The sequence below is a fragment of the Bombus affinis genome, chromosome 6 (genome assembly GCF_024516045.1).
Source record: "Bombus affinis isolate iyBomAffi1 chromosome 6, iyBomAffi1.2, whole genome shotgun sequence".
Classification (NCBI taxonomy): Eukaryota; Metazoa; Arthropoda; class Insecta; order Hymenoptera; family Apidae; genus Bombus; species Bombus affinis.
In genome coordinates, this window is record NC_066349.1 from 14,322,494 (window position 1) to 14,341,522 (window position 19,029).

Here is a 19,029-nt window from a genome sequence, read left to right on the forward strand (position 1 = left end):
TTACCTCAAAATTAAATAAAAGCATATTTTTGGTAACGAGATTAATTGACAATATAGTGAATTTTCGAACTATTGTTCTGTAATAAAATAGAAAATGTAATTTATTTTCCCCTTGTAGTCTTGATATACAATAGATTATTTAGAAATCTTTATTTCAGAAAATGCGAAGAAAATATATTTATGTTTGAATACATCATTAAATACTTCTAAACTAGGAGGTCTCTGTTTTTAACCAAAAATATTTCTCTACTAAATATTAAATCTTAATCCAGAATGCGACGGAACTGTAATTTTTTAAAACTGTAATTTTAGAAAACTGTAATTTTTAATTGTTAAAACTGTAATTTTTAAAATTTAAAACTGTAATTTTTTATTGTTTTCATTTTTTTAATATTTGAAAATCCAGTTTTCAACAATAGTTGCATCTGACGAAGGAAAATAAATCCTACGGATCAAGCTATAGAACTCCAACATTCGTAATACTGGTAATCCTTTATTTTTCACTCTTCCATCAATTGAATTTTTTAACTTCGTAATGGCTTTCGGCTTATGCGTTCACGCATGAAGTTTTCCCTCTTCCTTCTCATTTTGGCTTTCAGCGCCTGTCATATTTGTAAATAAATGATTCTTCATATTTTTATTCGGAACAAAATGCGTGTCTAGAACTGACAACTTGATAAATGAGTGCTTTTTACCCAATAAGAATGGGAATAGGGAAAAGGGATGAAAATCACTTCAATTACAGTTGCTTTTGTTCGTAATGTTCCGATTGCAAATCACAGTTCATGAGAAATTACTTGACCCATCTAGCTTATGTGCTCTTTAGACATCTTCATTTATCATAAATACGAATACTTTCTTTTTTATTATTAAGAACACGATGAAAAGAATGTTTAATTGCTTTCGCTGATTGAAAGTTGACAAATCTGCATAGAAATAGCAAAAACATGAGTTCTCCATAAATTTATATAGTTACAAATTTTTGCTAAATTATGTATTTAATTATATAATTAATAATTATTAAGTAATTCGTTTAATTATAAGTTATTAATACATTTAATTATAACTTAATTTAATTAAAAATTTTCATTTCAAAATAAATTAGAATATTATCAATAATGTTTATCCTAAAGCAACATCCATAATGAAATAATCTAATAATTACTATAACTTTACGCGTGTTATTTTCAAACAATAAACAGAGCATTTGATATTTTAATTATTCTCTAATTTTTCACTTTTTTTGCGGATAATACATTCAATAATATTTTGATTATTGCTTGCCTTTTGACCCTCCCTTGTAAATTTTGTGCAAATTAAAATATATCCATACAGAAAACAATCCATATGATGATTTCGCTATTGTTGCTTTTTTAACCTTTTCAAAATGCAAATCTATAATATTCGTGGTGGTTTTTTAACAAACAAACGCTGAAATGAATTATCAAACCTCTTTCAATACTTTTTTAAAAATAATAAAAAATGCAGGTACTTTCTATTTTCGAACAATTATGTACGTTTTATAAAGTAAATATTTTTTCAATCTTCGATGCCGTTTTCGGTTCAATGTGATATTCAGGCCTTTGTTTCTCTCTTCTCTCTCTCTCTCTCTCTCTCTCTTTCTGTTCGATTAATTCAAAATACACGGAATTACATGTTTGGCTAACAAACAGTTGCATTTCTTTGCAACATTTTATTTGACTAACGAAACGGGACCAGGGACATGGAACAGATGGTTAAATCTACTCGCTACACGCGAATGAAATTCCGGTATTAACGAAGAAGATGAAATTACATTCGAATCGGATTCGTTAATTCGTGATATTTCGTATTTTAATTATTACGATGAATTACTCGTCCACAAAACGAGCGTTGGCTCGAGTTTCACTCAATTAACTAAAACCTCGGTTGAACGGAAACAGAATTTGACCATTTTTTTCCGCAATGTAATTGAATACCTAATTCACTGGTAAATGAGATTTTCCACTGATAAAGTCTTCTTCGTCGAGTAGAATGCTCCATTGAATTTTTCACGTTTCGATAAAAGGGTAAGCAGGCGTGAAAGAGATAAGCTTTCTGGTGTTCACGCAACAAATACCTAAAAAAAAAGCCGATTGGCTTTGACTCGAAAATAGTAAAATAATAGAAAATAGTCGTGTTCCATTTACAATCACGGGAAAGCGTGTAGGTTGTTCTGTTCGTCATGGAGAAACAGAAATAAAGGTATTCTGCGGCCCAATTTAACTAACATTTAAACTTTTGTCCTTTGATATGTCAAACCCTTTGATGTCAAAGCTATGAAAGTACCTACAACATGTAGCGTTATCGGAGTTTTGTTTGTTCATTTCTCATTTTGTTCCTACTTTAGTTACCATTCGTTGTGATATTAATAAAATTTTTAATGCCAGATGTTAATGCAATTGCTGAATGCATGAATATAAGTCTTTATATTTTTATATCGTATTTAACATAATAATTACGCAAAATGTAACATATACATATATATATTTGGAAATAAAATAGTTTATAAATGAACGTAATTTTTTCAGTAAAAATGACAATTTTTTCTTAATCCATCGATTGATCATATATAACAGGGTTAAATCGAGAAAGAGTAAGAATATTCCTTCTTTCCAGAGAATGATGGATAGATTTTCACCTTGTTTCGACTCGTGAAAACATCCTTTAAATTTTTTGCTACATTATCTACCAAATAGCAAGAATAATGATCTGTGTCAGCTTCTATAGAAGCAAACAAACGAACGAAATAATTTTCACGTTGTTCCGGCTTGTTCGGAAGTTAACTTTAATTAATCTGCAACGGTGAAGTTTCTGATATTTCGTGGAATAGGCTAGTAGAAACTAGACAAATTAACCAAATAGTTTTCCGCGAAAGATATTCGGCAGAAACTGTGCCATTAGTTAGCGTTTCTGTAATATGCCTCGTAAACTAGAAATCCCATCAACCACATTCACATTGGTTTTGTGGTATATCGACTGCAACAACCTCAATACCTTGAGTTACGCCATTTAAATTTCGAAATACGACGCAGCTAGAAATTCATGTCGTGTGGCAAGTTCTAACTGGTTGCACAGTTTCCTCCCTATCGATATTGGTTTTATCGAGTAAATTGTTGAAAAAGTAGTCGGTTAATCCACCCATAATATCTGAATAATTTTCCAGCGTTTATTCTTGAATTATTTGTCAACTCTTGGTCGATTTATATATTTTGGGATGATTAAATGTAGAGACGATTATAAACAACGAACGCGAAATGAAAGCATCGTAATCGAGAGAATTTGTAATTTGTACGAAAGCAACAGATGTCATACGATATAGATACAAGTTTACTAGGTACAATTCAATTTAATTTTCGAATATTTAACTCGGGCAAATATCTAAATTGGGTCGAAAACGATGCAAAGGATTAAAGAACACTGTAACAATTGGCTGTAATATTCGATAACGATACGTAACTAAACCCCGGATATTTATGCACTTATGGGAAATTTAAAGGTACAAAATGCATAGACGTGTAATATATAAGAATATATAACATATTCCTAGTACCTGTGGTAATATTTAATAGATGAAAAAATCCTTTATCTTTTTTCCCCTTTTCTCAATTATATTTATAAAATCGTGAATTTCCATAAATATTCACAGTCTACTCGTTAACGATAAACACATCAGCGTTGTTTATTTCCAACATCGTAGATACGTAATTCGAAAACTTTCGCATTAATGATCCTTAGTTCGAATGAAATTATTTATTTAAATCTACCCTGTGCCGAAATCGTTACCTAACTTGCCGAATAATCTTTTTCCAGGTCGGAATGTTCCACATAAACGGGTCACGATGAATACGGACGTGCAAGTAAATCGTTCGCTAGAGAGACTTCAAGACTTCGAGGCGTGGAACGTAACGAATCCGGAGGATTGCAACTATTTCTCCGAATCGCAGAGCATATTTTCAACAAAATGGTTTCGTAGCATTATCTGCTTTCTGTATAGCACCGTTTTTGTGGTCGCGTTAACTGGAAATGGTCTGGTTTGCTACGTAGTACACAGCAGTCCCCGAATGAAAACCGTTACGAACTTCTTCATCGTGAACCTTGCTTTCGGGGATATCCTGATGGCACTCTTTTGTGTACCAACCAGCTCTATCAGCACCCTGATACTACAATATTGGCCATTCGGCCCAGAAGTTTGTTTCATCGTAATTTATTTGCAGGTGCGCTTGATAGTCTTTCTGTTCTTGTACCTAAGGTATGAATAGGTGAGGAAAGATCATAAGATCGTCCTGCAGGATGAATTATCGCAGACGGTGGTATTAAAGTAGAAAAAAAGATCTAGCGGATCTTTAATGATGTAGCGTGCCCGAATTTTCAAGGATAAAACAAAAATAAGAGTGTCATATTCCTTCGGTTGCTGAAGCTTAAGAAAAACTTTACTTCGAACTTCTAGCTTTTCGATATCATCTTGAAAACTATGGAAGATGTACAAAAGCTTCGCCGATGAACCTTCCACTTCGTGTTCTATTGGAAATAAATCTTCACACCGGCAGAATATATCTTTAGTACAAAGCGAATCTCAGACATTGAGATATTTCTTATAACATTTTTAAAGGAATAATGCTTTGCTGATGTAAAACTAAGTAATCCACATTGTGAAAGGTTCCTCGAATTTTCAGCTAACCATCGATAAATACAAATCAGTGATTCCATCGCAATTGTCCTCTACTAACACTGATCAACAAACTTTGCATAATAATTTACATTTATTATTGTTATTATTTACTACTGTTTTAAAAATACAATCATATTGAAAGACATTTCAAGCTTATTATAGCAGAGAAACAATATTCTCCAGTTCAATCACCGAACAATAAACCTTCAGTCAACTGTTAACGAAATGAATATCCCTAATAATGGTACAATCTCTAAATCTAATTTTTCTATATTCGATGATTCGATTAATAATATATGTATCATATTAACCACGTTATTTTCACCGTTACATCAAATTAACTGATGCTTTTACGTGAAAAATCGAAATCGACGAATAGCGAAACGATCCGTTGATTTTGATCGAATTAAGCAAAAGCAATTATTCGGTTGTCCAAGTCAGAGTAGCTACACGCGTGAACATGGAAATCCAGTTCCAGTTACGATGTCGACATTAACAAGTGTCGTTACTCGCCATTCGGAGATGCGATGTTCAACCATCGAGAGGGACAATTTATTAGTCGACAAGCTTCGTGTAACTATGGAGAAATGACCGGACCTGTTCGCATATCAGTGCCGACCTAACCGTTTAATATCGATTTCTCATTAATCACACGCGAATTCCGCGCCGATTTTAATAAACTGCTCGTATGAAAAAACTCTTTCGATCGAGAGAACTGGTAGACTATTAACCAATTTACTATATTTTTTCCATTTTCATTCTTTTTCCTCTCGGAACGTTCTACCGTTCGAATATACTCTTGCGCGAACGTTCTATTATTCAGACAGATTACTAAATATGTACCAGCTCCGCGCACAAGTAGTGGAACACTTACAGAAACCGAGAGAAAAAGAGAACAAATCGCTAGGAATTTATTCAAAAGTTATTATTCCATTTAGAATCTCGAAATACGAAAAACACGCGTGTTTCATCAGTTATAAATAATACAATGAATATTCTTCTTCCTTCAGGATCGATGAATAAATGTTTCGTTGTTCTTTTGTTCCATGCATTTCTCATGACTTCGTGAACTCGATTCAAACCAAATTTCTCTAAATTTCCTTAAAAATATCGTTGTCTTATATTTATAAACGGAGGTGTATACCCATTTTATTGTCAAATTTCACTTTGTTTGTCAAAAGTTTACTTGAAAATATTGATCTACCAAGGCTAACGATCGCCTGTTGCTCTTATCTATCGCTTGTTTGAATAGAGTGGCTACTTTACTTTCGTGGCTAGTATACTTAAATATTCTAGAAGCTCGATAACACCGTAAAAACCAATCTCGAAGAAGACATTCGACGAGAGAGAATAAATTTTGTTGCATGTTCGTAGGATTTTTATTACAAATTTCTGTACCTTAAGTTCGTACAAATATTATTTTTACAATCAGTTGGGTATAATCTTTAGACAAAAATTTCGGACTTCGATTGAAATAAAATTTTATTTACCTTAGTCACTTGGTGTTTCCATAATTGTTTATCGTAATCCTTACAAAACTTGTTTAAACAATTTAATTTAAACAATAAATTGAGTATTATAGGAAACCCTAAAAATTCCTTAAAGGAATTCATTGCTAAAGAATTTTTAAAAGATACATCACTAAAGAAAACTTCCCGAAAAGAACTTCTCCGCCAAAATTGAGAATGCATAATACATCGGTATTAAATTTTTCTCAACTCTCATCACAAATTATCTTAACGATGTAATATTCCCAATCTGTATTCTGACCCTCTTAAAAGTTTTATGAAATTTCACCTCATTATACGACAATATTAAACCTCCGTGAAAATTATTTCCATAATTCCAATAATGAGTTCCCAAGAAATTCACAAATTAACAGACTCGATAAACCATAAATAAAATTTAATTAAAGATTAAAAAGCGGTTTCATGAAAAGCTATGTATATGTAATCGAGCAACGTACGTTTGTTGGTTTCAATCAACTCGATCGTATTCGATTACGCGTATCATTTCGTATTCAGCTGTAATACGCATAAAATCTCAACCGTAATTCCAGTTCCCTTCGAATATTAGGATCATTAGGACCAGGTTGCCCAGCGACCAAAAACCATGACTAAACTCGGCGCTCAAGTGCGAATGGGTTCATATAACCCAATGAATGCGATGGTCGCGGGCGACTAGTGGACAGCATGTAACCTTATACTCAACATACTCGAGAATATTCGTGTAACTACATTCAGGTAACACTGACAGAAATTTCCTTTGCTGAAAATAGAGCCTCGAAACTTGTCTATAACCATTGATTTCGCGAATCAGCGGATCGTAACATCGCTTCGTAAAGCTGCCACTAAATGACAAAGGGATAGCTCGTTAGTAACAAGTTGTTACCTTCTGATAGACCTGTCCTTTCACGCGCTTTCGAAAATCAAATTCGAGATGTACTGAGATCTGTAGCGTCGCTACTAGTATAGAATTTCATTTTGTTTGCTCCGTGTCTGGGAGAAAAGCTGCTTTTTATTAATCACGTGCGATGGGAATATTCATTTTCTCGGATGGTTTCGTAAAGATGATATGATACATTGAAATTTGAGATTGATCTTACTGAAAGGAGAACATTATTTATTGTTTAATTAATTAGTAACTTATGAAAGTAACGTGGAACGTGGAACGGTCCTCGATAGAGATCCTTCTTTCCACACTGAAAATACCAAAGTGGCCAAAATGACAAATTCGTAGGTTTTAAGTAAGTAAATAATTTTATAACTGTATGTTACAACCGTATGACGAAGGATTGAGCTTTGGAGCTAACAAAAAATGTTTGATGAAGTATAGACAAAAACTTTTTTTTTTAATTTATATACCTTTCTTATAGCTTCTATTAAAAGATAAATAGTAGTATAAATTTTATCTTCTATCAACATAAATTTTATACTTTAATCGACAGTGGTTCTAACGTTAAACTATAGATCTAAGATGTGAAATACAAATAAAACGACAGAAAAAGATATTTCTGATTAATCTCGAAAAAGAATGTGAAAATTCTCAAGTGAGGGTTAACTGTCTTCTTCTTGCACATTTTAGAAATTATGTAGATATTATATCGATATTTTACCTAAAGAATGTCTTATCTAAAGTTTAAATTTCGAAGTAGTAATGGCAAAGAGATGATTCGTTAATACAGAAATATTTATTTTCAGGCGGTATCAGTATTGGTGAGCGCATACACACTTGTTGCGATTAGTATAGATCGCTATATTGCCATTATGTGGCCCCTGAAACCCAGATTGAGCAAACGTCAAGCTCAATTTCTGATTCTAACTGTTTGGATGCTTGCTATGATAATATCTCTTCCTATTGCTATTGTTTCAAAGCTATCTCAACCGTCGAAGAAATATGAAAGATGCAATCAATACATTTGCGCGGAAGTTTGGCCGTCGATGGAGAACAAGTAATTATCCCCATATTCATCCATATCTATTTACCTATATATTTGAACTATATGGAAGTCAAATTCATCAATTCCAACGCTAATAATCATTTAGACCCTAAGAACAGACTTCAGGTTAGACACTAATTATGTATCTATGTCAATGACAAAGCTAAATATATTAACGAAAAAAATGAAGTTGAGTAGTTCGACTATTACGAGGACAAAATTAAGCTCGAAAGTAAATAACCCAAGTTTACTGCGAGTTACGAAAAATATATTTACATAACAGTCAAGGTTAAGGTATCCACCAGAACTTTAAAGTTGAAGCAGTAAATTATCTCAAGACATTTAACTATTGGCAAATAATACGTAAAAGTTTTAATTTAGAAATAAGAGTGTCTTTATTCGGTCAACGAAAAAATAAAAGAGAAAACTAAAAAGATAAATGAAGCGAGATATATGTGTTTCACTTTAATCGTCATTGTAACAATTCTTTATCGGTGCGGGTGACATTTTTAACTACTGTTTGTTTGTAAATTCGAAAATTATATCAGTTACTTAAAGATATCTGAACATGTATCACTCATTTCTGAACGAAACATACATTTTGCCTTCCTTAATTTTCTGCGTAGTTGGATATAATATTTTTCAAATATTTATCTCTTAATAAGAAGAAATATAAATTTAAATAAATGTCCTTAATCTATCGATAACTCACGTAGCACGAAATATGTTGAATTTAAAGAAATGAAATATCTAGACTCTTTTTTAAATACATCCCTTCGTGTTAATTTTTTCTTTAGAATTCCATATTTTTCCCCTTTAATCGGATAAACTTTCATCGAAAGTTTCACAATACGGAAAAAAGAGGGGAACCGGAAACGAGAGTAGCTGCTCTTAAAATCTCCTCAGAGAACCATTAATGTCTAACCAGTCGAATTTATGGAAGCATAATGGCTTCTAATAACATTATTGAATCAGCTTTTTATTCAAGCGCGTGTTTGTGTGCTACAGGTATTATTACTCAATAGCGTTATTGGTTCTTCAGTACGTGATACCGATAACAGTTCTGGTGTTTACATACACCAGCATCGCTGTTATGGTATGGGGAAAGAGACCTCCAGGAGAAGCCGAAAATGTCAGAGACCAGAGAATGGCACGATCAAAAAGGAAGGTAAAGTATTAAAAAAGCATCGCATCGCATTAGATAAATTTCTCTGTGAAATAACAAGGAGGTTATTGCTTACGACGCTTTCAATTAACATACCTTTTTTCTTCCTTTTTTCTTTCGTCCTTTAGAATCTCCTCTCAGAATGTTTGATTGTCTACTTAGATATAAAAAGAAGCACGCAGGGGGAACACGTAGACTAATCCACGTACTCTGAGCTCTCCGTGATATTGTGCTTCCATACTTGGCTCGTGCAAATGTTTCAAAGCTTCAAGACAAATAATAATTGCCAAAACAAACAAGAGATATTAGGTAGCACGTGTTCTAGACGAAAGAAAAGATGATTGTTTTTTTCTTTTTCCATTGAGTAGATTATTTTTGTTAAATTATTTTCTATTAAATAAATTATTATTAGATTTTATAAATGCGTCAGAAAAATATTCCCGTCCTCTTCAGTTAAAACGTCTGAAGAGTAGATACTTATTCTAAAGTCTTTTATATCTAAAGAATACTAACAATTTTCTATATTTTGATCGCGTCTCGTACTTTGCAAAAGAATCTTCTTTCTTTTATTCAAATTTATTTTTCCTTATATAAGTATATTAGTATCTATACTAATAATATATTTTTCCTTGATATATAAAAACTATATATATTCTCATTATAGAAATCATTCGTCGAATTGGCAAATAAAGATTGGTCAAGTATAACGAAATTCGTTTGAAAAATTTCGATAGCACAAGATAGTTTTATCGAACTCGATTTTAATCGAGTCATGAAACAAAGCGAGGCTAATTATATTTGCTAATTATATTTGTGAGAAGGTTGTTCGCTTTAACAAAATCAGCCAAAGTACAACACGTGCAATGTATCGTCTATATGATGAGACAGTTTTAATTAACATTGATTGCGTAAAGGCAATGAAGTGCTAGCAAAATCACTCTGCATCAAACGACTGTGTCAAACAACTGCTAACAAACAAAAAATACATCTAAACAGCGTCATATAATCTGCGTATAATCAGCGTCATATAATCTTTCGATTTTTTGTATGTATATACTTACTTGAACGTATCGAGATTTTGATATTTCGAGTTGTAAGAAAGGATCACGCACATGTACATTGTTTATCTAAGTTAAAACAAACGTTGTGAAATATAATACATATTTAAATTGGAAATTAAAAAATATAGAATGTAACATGACATAGTCGTAGCTGTAAACGAAATTGATGTCGACTCACACTCGACAAAGGAATTCAAAAGGTTAATTAATAGTAATAATTAATTAATTATTATCTATTATTACGAAATTTATAACTAAAATTTTATTACAAACAGCTCAACTCTCTACTTGTAGTAAAGCGCGTTTGTATATCTGCGTCTTTACAATTAATGCTGGACGATTAACGATATATCGCTAAAATAATCTATGTTTGACAATAGCTTGGGTAATAACTGTTGATTCTGTGAGCTATAACCGTTCTATCGCATAAGTTTCTTTAACTGTTCAAGTGAAACGATATTACGAGGAAAACAAAACAATTTGAAAATATATAATTTCATTTAAAAATAGGTATATTACAGATAGAGATGTTTACACCGCTGCAATTATCACATAATGTCACAGTAACGAAGTTTAATGCCATAGAAGTTGAACAATACTCGATAATTATCATAACGTTCCATAATCGACTAAACGTAAAACAAACGAATGATCAAAATATTTACAATAATGTGACACGAGTAGGCAAACTTTGCAAAAGTAAAGACTGTTCTAAACTCTCAAGGATACGTAAAATATTTGTAGAATTTTTTTATTTATTTAGAATCGATTAAACAGGAAACGATGGTTATAAATACAGTAATGTGTTATAACTAAGATAACTAAATAATTAATTTACAACTCTTGTCGTCACGGTTCCAACGCTCTCTTCCACGTGGACGATCCTCCTCGACAATGCTGACAACACTCTCTGACGACGCTGACAACACTCTGACTTATCAACTAACTAACTCACCGTTAATTCATCTTTCTCCCTTAAACGTCCCCTTGTCTTTTCTCATAGACTCACCACATACGTGTTCCGCAACCATCCGTAGCCATGGTCACGTAGATCTTTTTTTGCGTAACTATTCAACTGAAGGATCGATGACATATTGATGGGCCTGTCGGCACTTAGGCTTTCTCGCAACATTATTTATGGCTCATCCTATATTTCTTAGGCAATCTGTCCATGATACTACATATTTTGTTCTTTAATATTTAATATTTGTATACAAATACAAATCTTTAGTTTACCTCTTTTCCATCTTGTGAATGAATATTTCATGATTGAATCACACCTTCGTTCTGATTCTATTTAAAAAGAAATGTTATAAGAAATGAATAATTTAAAAAAGACTACCTTTCCAAAGCCATACTTTAAACATTATATATTTTTTAATAACATTTTTAATTCAATATTACACCTAACTATATTGTTATCGTCAACCATTCACTAATATTCAAGTTTGAGACATTAATTCTTACTAATGGAGCACATAGATTCTATTCACCCTTTGCACTTGTCACACGCTCAGGAAGACCACCCGCTCAAAAACAGTAATAGGATAGACATCCTGCATACCACAGTCGTGGAAACAATAACCAAATAGTAACGGAAAAGGGGTCTCTGAGATACACCACACGACAACCCCTCCAGAGGGACTAAAACCTCAGTATAAAAACCCTCCAATATAAGCGTTCGCCCCAATCTGTTAAAACATTTTGACCCAATCTCTTGTAAAACTTTGAATCATTCTGTTGTAACGCTTTGAACCGTTCTAATTCTATTATTTTATATAAAATTCAATTTCTTCACCTTATTCGTGAAACGTTCGAACTGAGACGCGAGGAGATCACCGGCGATCTATCAGTTTCGTGATTTCTTATGTCTCCGATGTGACACACTGGAGGACTTTTTCGATCCGGCGTAGCAATTGCTCCGGATGATTTAGTATATACGTGGCGCGTGTCTTACAGCTAGCGTAAAATAACTTTATATAGAAATTAACTTACAAAAACATTATATTCTAATAATTTATCTATAATTACATCTTTGAAAATATGATTTTGTAATATTAATTTCTGTATTTTTTTATGATAATTTACATAGCATTTACCAAGATGCATTCTTAAATACAATTGATCTCATTTTTCAATAGTTTAAAATCAAGTTCATCTTCATTTGAGCTAATTTCATTTTCGAAAACCATTTTTTCAAGGTTTCTAAACTATAATACTTTTGCAATGATCGTCAAATTCGAACTAATGTTGGAGACATTGTCAGAACCATAGTTTCGAAGGGATATGAGAGTAAATATTTTATCTCCATTTTAAAGTCTAACACTTTACACTTCCTAACAAAGAACACAAAAAGTTAAAGAGCCAATTTACGAACCAATTGCACTCTCATCAATTGAAGATGTCGAAATAAACAGGAACTGTCGCCTCTCGCTCGCCACTGGAGTTGCAGCACGGAACGCCGTGATGACTGAGAGTCGCCTCTCGAGTGCAAAGAGTTAAAAGCAGGATATGCATCAAACGATGTTGCACACTTATCATTGGGACTGTAAACTGTTTCTAATATGAACATGTATCGTCCGACCATGAAAGAATGACTAAACATAATACAAAATACAGCGTATCGCTAAAGACAAATGATTTCCTTTGCAAAGTGTGTATTGTTATCAATGTGCCGAAGACACGAACTTCATATCGATTCTTTCATATCAGAGAATTAATCGTTGAACTTAGTATAAATTACAAGCAACTACGTAACGACGAAACTTACAAGCTGATAGTTAGCTTATTTAACAAATTTTCAACGTTAGTCAAATACTAAATATGTAGCGTTCAGTTTGTTGAAGTATAAGGCTTTAGGGTAAAATGTTGCCCATGAATTAATATCTTAGGAGATCTTTAAGTACTGAAAAAATATATCAAAAGAAAAATATGGTTATATTAAAAACTATTTTTCGGAAAGAACTTTTCTCTTTATCTTCATAACATATTCCGTCCGAAGGAATGAAAATATAACAAGTTTTTAAAGTAATTCTATAACGCAAATTTTCGAAGATAAGAGGCTACTTTTAAGGAAATATTAGCATTTAGACGAATTTTTTTCAGCAGTGGTAACAGTGCTTCTCATTTTTCATGCCTACCGTCTTATCAATAGCCGAATGTGCCTTGAACATGATTAATTCTAGTAGGAGGTTACTTTTAGTTCTTTTGCATTCGTTAAACAACTACTCAGCATGCACATTTTCCATCTTCCGCCTGGACTTTGCCCGAACTCTCGACCGAGACCAACAAGACAAGAATCGCTCTGTCTTTCGAACAAAACATATCTCTGAATGTTTCATAGAAAATGTAGAATCCCTTCGTCTTTAGAGCATCTCTGATTGTTCCGAAGAAGGATCAGAATCACTTTATTTCATACCGAGGAGATCAAATTCGTTGATCACCAACGCTTATATTTTATTCAAGAACCACCTCGAGAAACGAGCTTCCCGGGTTTCTGCTTCTTTTCTCGAACGGCCGAGCCACGAATTTTTCGAAGCTTCGCAACGTAGTTTCTAGTTTTCATTTCATAGTTTCGCATATTTTGTACGTTTTTCTGTGGATAGACCATCGTCGTTTCGAGGCTAATCCACTTCTTTGAATCAGCCAGCCAATATCAATTCGGCGGGTGACAAACATAGCGCATCGAATAAAAGTCACGAACACATGCATACGATAATGCTCATACTAGGTAGGAGTTAATACAAGACAAATATTATAATGAAAAATTTATTTTCAACTGGATATCATATAAATTATATATTTATATATTTCCAAATATATTTTTCAAATTAATTAACTGTTTATTGGTTTCATAACGCACGAATAAAACGTATGACTTTTATTTTGATTAAATCGCCTTATATATGGAAACATTTTAACTACACTCCTTCGATACCTCGACCGAAAGGACTCTCCGCATTTGTTGTCAGAGAATATACACCCCTCCTAAAAGAAGAATAATAATTAATTAGAGAATAGAAAAAATGATACAAATGTAAGAAGGAACAGCCAAAGAGACTTCCTTCTCTTCTCCATGATGAAATGATAATTTGAAAATTTGCACGTTAAAAGTTAAAAATCTTATGTTTTAAAAATGTGAGGCTGTTAAGAAGCATAGAAACTTGAATGTTTGGTTGAATGTTTACACCAAAATAAAAGAAAATTTAAAAGACTGGAAGTTTGGAGATTTAGGAATGAAATGTTGGATTAACTTTCATCGCTAACTTAATAGATTAAAAATTGTAGAAAAAATAATCAAATAAGGAATTAAAAATAAATTACAGAAAATGATACTAACGTATTATGTGGCGTAATAAAACCCATTGGCACGAGATCGCTGTTACAGTCCTTTTGACACTTACCAATGAAAGCCTTATGATTTCTAACTGATTCTGAATAGTATATGTAGGACCTCTGGTGACTGCAGAAATCTGTAACGCAATGAATGGGAAGAGTTGAATGTTGGCTACGGAAGGAAGAAAAAGAAGCCTTTCGTTTCCTTTTATCTGTATATAAAATATCATTTTCTACTTTCTCTCGATAAATAAACGACCGAGAGCATTCTTAATGTAGATATTGTGTATAATCTTCGTGGGTTTTTTGAGAATATCTGCGAATACCTGAACATTTGCTGAGACAAAAATTCCGATAACGATCGTTAATTACTCGAAAGATATTAACGAAACTATTATATCGTATGTTTGGCTATTGTTGTATAACCTACATTTATGAAAGAATGAACCAGAAATTTTGTATAAAAATATATTCCTCGAATATTAATCGTTTGATGTTTCGAATGTACAGTATTAAAAAGCACGTAATACAATATATAGTTTTCTGACCATAATTTTTTTTCTTAACTTGTATCATTTTGAATTTAAATTCGTTGAACATAGATCCTTCCAAATGTATTTTTCCTTTAATCTGCAAACAACTTCGAACTGAAATCTTGTTATCTTCGTAAATCTGATCTTTTTTTAATTCTGATGTGTAAACAATTGATGATCAACGTTTAGAATCTAATAATTAAACTATAGACCACACTCTTTCGTGTATCTTTGCCTGAGGACGTATGCGAGTATTCGCGTACTATATTTGTTACCAAAATTATCATTTTTTAAATAAAATATTTCAGAATAAAAAAATCCAAACCTGCTGACGATAGAGGTATGTTGATCAAGCTGCAACCTGGTTGTGGCCTGTGACCACCGTTCGGATAGAAATCCACGTGACCACTACGCAAAGTTATTCCGTAAAAGCCCGCGTCAGTGTGGATAATATCTACAAAGTCAGCATCCTCAGAGGTCAATCGAGGATTTAAAAGGTAGAATAAAGGACCGGCGGGATCCAAGCCTGTAATCAAAATACAAATTTCTTAAACTGTCCTATTAATCTCAAAAGTTAATCTCCTTAGCTTCCTAAACGACACCTGTTATCCTGGTAAGTCTGAAGTTTATGTTTTCTGGAAGAACTCCTGCTATCTGAGCACCCAGTGAATGTCCAATTACATGTAACGTTTTCGAATTCATTCTAGAACTCGCTAAAATATTCAAAGCTTCGCCAACAACTTTTGCGACTACCTCGATCATTGTCACACCAACTACGTACGGGAGTCCAGCAATTCGTTGATAATCGACTGCAAGGACATTATTATTCGTGGCCTGTAAATGCGCTGTAATAATTTGCAAAGGGAGATTAATTTTCCATTGAAATTTATTTTCTACGATATCGCGAAATTTCGAGTCCTAACATACCATTCGTTACAAGAACCACATCGTTGCTATTTATGCTCTCTGTATAGCCATGTATGAAGAATACCGTGTTTGTATTTTTTCGTAGATTCTTTCCCAGTGTTACCAATTCAGTTTTATTTAATATATTTGCATCAAGGTAAGAACCATCCCTGAAATAAAAAAATCTGTTGAACTGAAAGTCAAGAAAAATAAACAAACGGGCAAAAATACATTAAATTAAGTAGATGAATTACGGTAAATGAAGAAACGATTTATTTATATTTAAATAATAGATTGTAATTATAAAATACACAAGTCGGAATTAATTGATTTTGCACATAAGTGGCTACCTTTTGAATAAACGTACAAAAATTGTACTAACATTGTCATCAGCACCTGTGAACAAACAACAAACAGTCACAAATATGTATTGCTACTTTTACGAATAACGAATTTATAATTTATTCTATAGCTGTTCTTATTTAAGAAAGAAAATGTGAAGATATTCACATATGTACTCTTAATAATAAGATGAGAAATATTTTCAACGATTGGAGATAATATTCTTAAAGTTAATAATACAACGAAAAATTCTCTCCTTATTCTGAATATTGCGCCTCCATTTTTGAATTAAATTAAAATCCTTAGAATACTCGCCTGCTATCAAAATGTTGAGTAAAACGAAGAAAATGTAAGAAGAAAGTTTCGTCATCGTGTAGAACGAATCCCCGGATGTTTTTGGTCGCTTATGAAGTTGAAAATTAAAAAAATTGAAATTATTTTGTTAGTAAGTCATACCATGTACGATCATGAGTTATATTCTATATGATCACTTGTACAAAACATCAAAAAATTAAATTTAACAATTTTTTAATCTTGTTTTTATATACTATTGATAGTTTGAGTGTTAAGAAAACCCTTAATGCAGTGGAAGCGGCTTAAGACATAACGGAATTTATATGATATTGAAATGATGTTAATTTCTTACGATATCAAATATATCGATTTTATTAATATTTTTTCGTATCTATGATAAAATCAAGAAGATATGTCTATCACTCAGAATTATGGTTTGACAGTTTGAATGGTTCCCCTCGCTTACCAGAAATGTCAATAATTCCTCCGCTTCGGAACCAAACTACGGCGATTTCAACAAATTTCCTCCCTATATACCTACACGTTATCTAAATTCATTACTTTTATTTCCATTATTGATAGTTGAGAAATGTTGCTTTTAACAATAACTAACGATACTTGCAATTGCACCTATAATTAACAACGATTGTAGTTACGCATATAATTAACAATGATTATGGTTGAGCATGTAATTAAAATTTTAAATGTCAAAAGAAGACAGAAAATAATAAATGGGTTATATACTGTTGTACATGTTATGTATATTTATTGTATATTTATTATTAAAATTTATAGTTTTATATTTTTATGAATACGATCAAAAATACGAAATCAAAACAGAAATTTGTCTTACCTGTACTCTACATTCGATATTTCATATTACTTTTCATTTAAATTAGACAATTTGTATTTTGAAAATTTCTTCATCTTTAAATATCGCATGACTGCGCTAATATCCGCAGTCTGTTTATAAATATCAAACTATCAAATAGCGTAAGTTGAAAATTTATGACACGGAATCGCGTAAAATGAATAGCACATCAAGCGACGTAAAGCTTATAACGTTACAACGTTATAAAATTTCTAATACGAAATCTATCTTTATTATCTATCAAAAATTGCAGAATAAACAAGCGAGTCGTTTTAGTACAACATCTTTGAAAAACCCGTAAATTCGTCGCAAAATGAAAATATCCTAGTTGACACACGATTTACAGGTCGACCGTTAAGAGTCAAAGAACAGGGATGAATTTATGGAAATTTTGCTGCGCTATGTTACAGCCTATACATCTCACCAGTAACAGTGTCACGTTGGAGAAATTGCTATTCAAATCTTCCATCGAATGCCTAAAATTTCCTTTCCTTTAAAAAACAAATTTAATGTGAAATACGCTAGAAAGTTTGGACAACTATGTGATAAAATGAAAATGTAGGATATCTACTGTTACATAACAAAAGCTTTTAAATTCCGAGCATACTAATTTTTCACTATAAACAAACTAGTAACGTATTCTAGAAAGCATTAGATGTAACGGTCATTGTTTAGAAAAAACAATACACATAAGGTATATTCTTATGTGTATATCTTTGTTAATCCAATCTCTTAACATTACACAAGGTAATAATTCTTCCTATACGAGGTTCAAAAGATTCAAAATTAGTCTAAATTTCTAAAACTATTTAAATAAATTAAATTACAGTATTTTCTCTGTCGTACAATGTAAATTCCTTTCCTGGAGTTAAAATTAAATTAGCTTAGATTTTCCGTTTCTGTTTCTTTTTCCTCGTTGTCTTTCTTTGATAGCAGCCGCCTCTTAAGCATCGACTAACATATAGCGAGAATACACTTCGTGTGTTTCAAACATAGAGAGTCGTAATACTTCTTCCTATAAAATTCATGAATCGTGCTTTTCACTGGGGAAACGGTAGCAACGTTCTTTAGAGCTCCGGTAAACTCAGTTTATCGAAATCGTAGCGAATCTCGAGGTATCGTTTGGAAACAAACGCACGTAGATCGATATGGAACAATTATTCCTTGAGTAGATTTTTTCGTCAAAAAGAAAAAGAAACCGTTCATCTAAGTTTCCTTCATGAAATCGAATAACAAAGCGCATTGAAGGAAACCTCATTAGCTTACATGTAACACAGTCCAGTTTGTTAAACGTTGCGACATTTGCAATGAAATATTTGATACATAAATCATTATCTTGGAATGATGTCATATCTTTCAATGGGTCATATCTTTCATTTATGCAACTAGTTAT

The 19,029-nt window shown here is 32.3% G+C and overlaps 2 protein-coding genes across 4 annotated transcripts in view; one reads left to right on the forward strand and one right to left on the reverse strand.

Moving 5' to 3' along the window:
- Positions 1–19,029, forward strand: part of LOC126917064 (RYamide receptor-like) — a 46,429-nt gene that overhangs the window by 22,689 nt on the left and 4,711 nt on the right. For 2 of the 3 annotated variants that reach the window (XM_050723492.1, XM_050723493.1), the window contains exons 2-4: positions 3,832–4,235; positions 7,891–8,141; positions 9,138–9,297. In XM_050723492.1, coding sequence (XP_050579449.1) covers positions 3,861–4,235; positions 7,891–8,141; positions 9,138–9,297 — 786 coding nt within the window. In that variant the 5' untranslated portion in view covers positions 3,832–3,860. Of the gene's footprint in view, positions 1–3,831; positions 4,236–7,890; positions 8,142–9,137; positions 9,298–19,029 lie in introns of those variants that run through there. The other variant, XM_050723494.1, reaches the window with a different exon arrangement.
- LOC126917082 (pancreatic triacylglycerol lipase-like) lies at positions 14,108–17,321 on the reverse strand. The gene is made up of 8 exons (XM_050723534.1): positions 17,232–17,321; positions 16,787–16,874; positions 16,480–16,525; positions 16,151–16,299; positions 15,826–16,068; positions 15,549–15,749; positions 14,695–14,827; positions 14,108–14,342 (listed from the first exon to the last, which is right to left on the reverse strand). Exons 2-8 carry the CDS (start codon positions 16,839–16,841, stop codon positions 14,276–14,278), a joined length of 894 nt encoding a protein of 297 aa, XP_050579491.1. The 5' UTR covers positions 16,842–16,874; positions 17,232–17,321; the 3' UTR covers positions 14,108–14,275.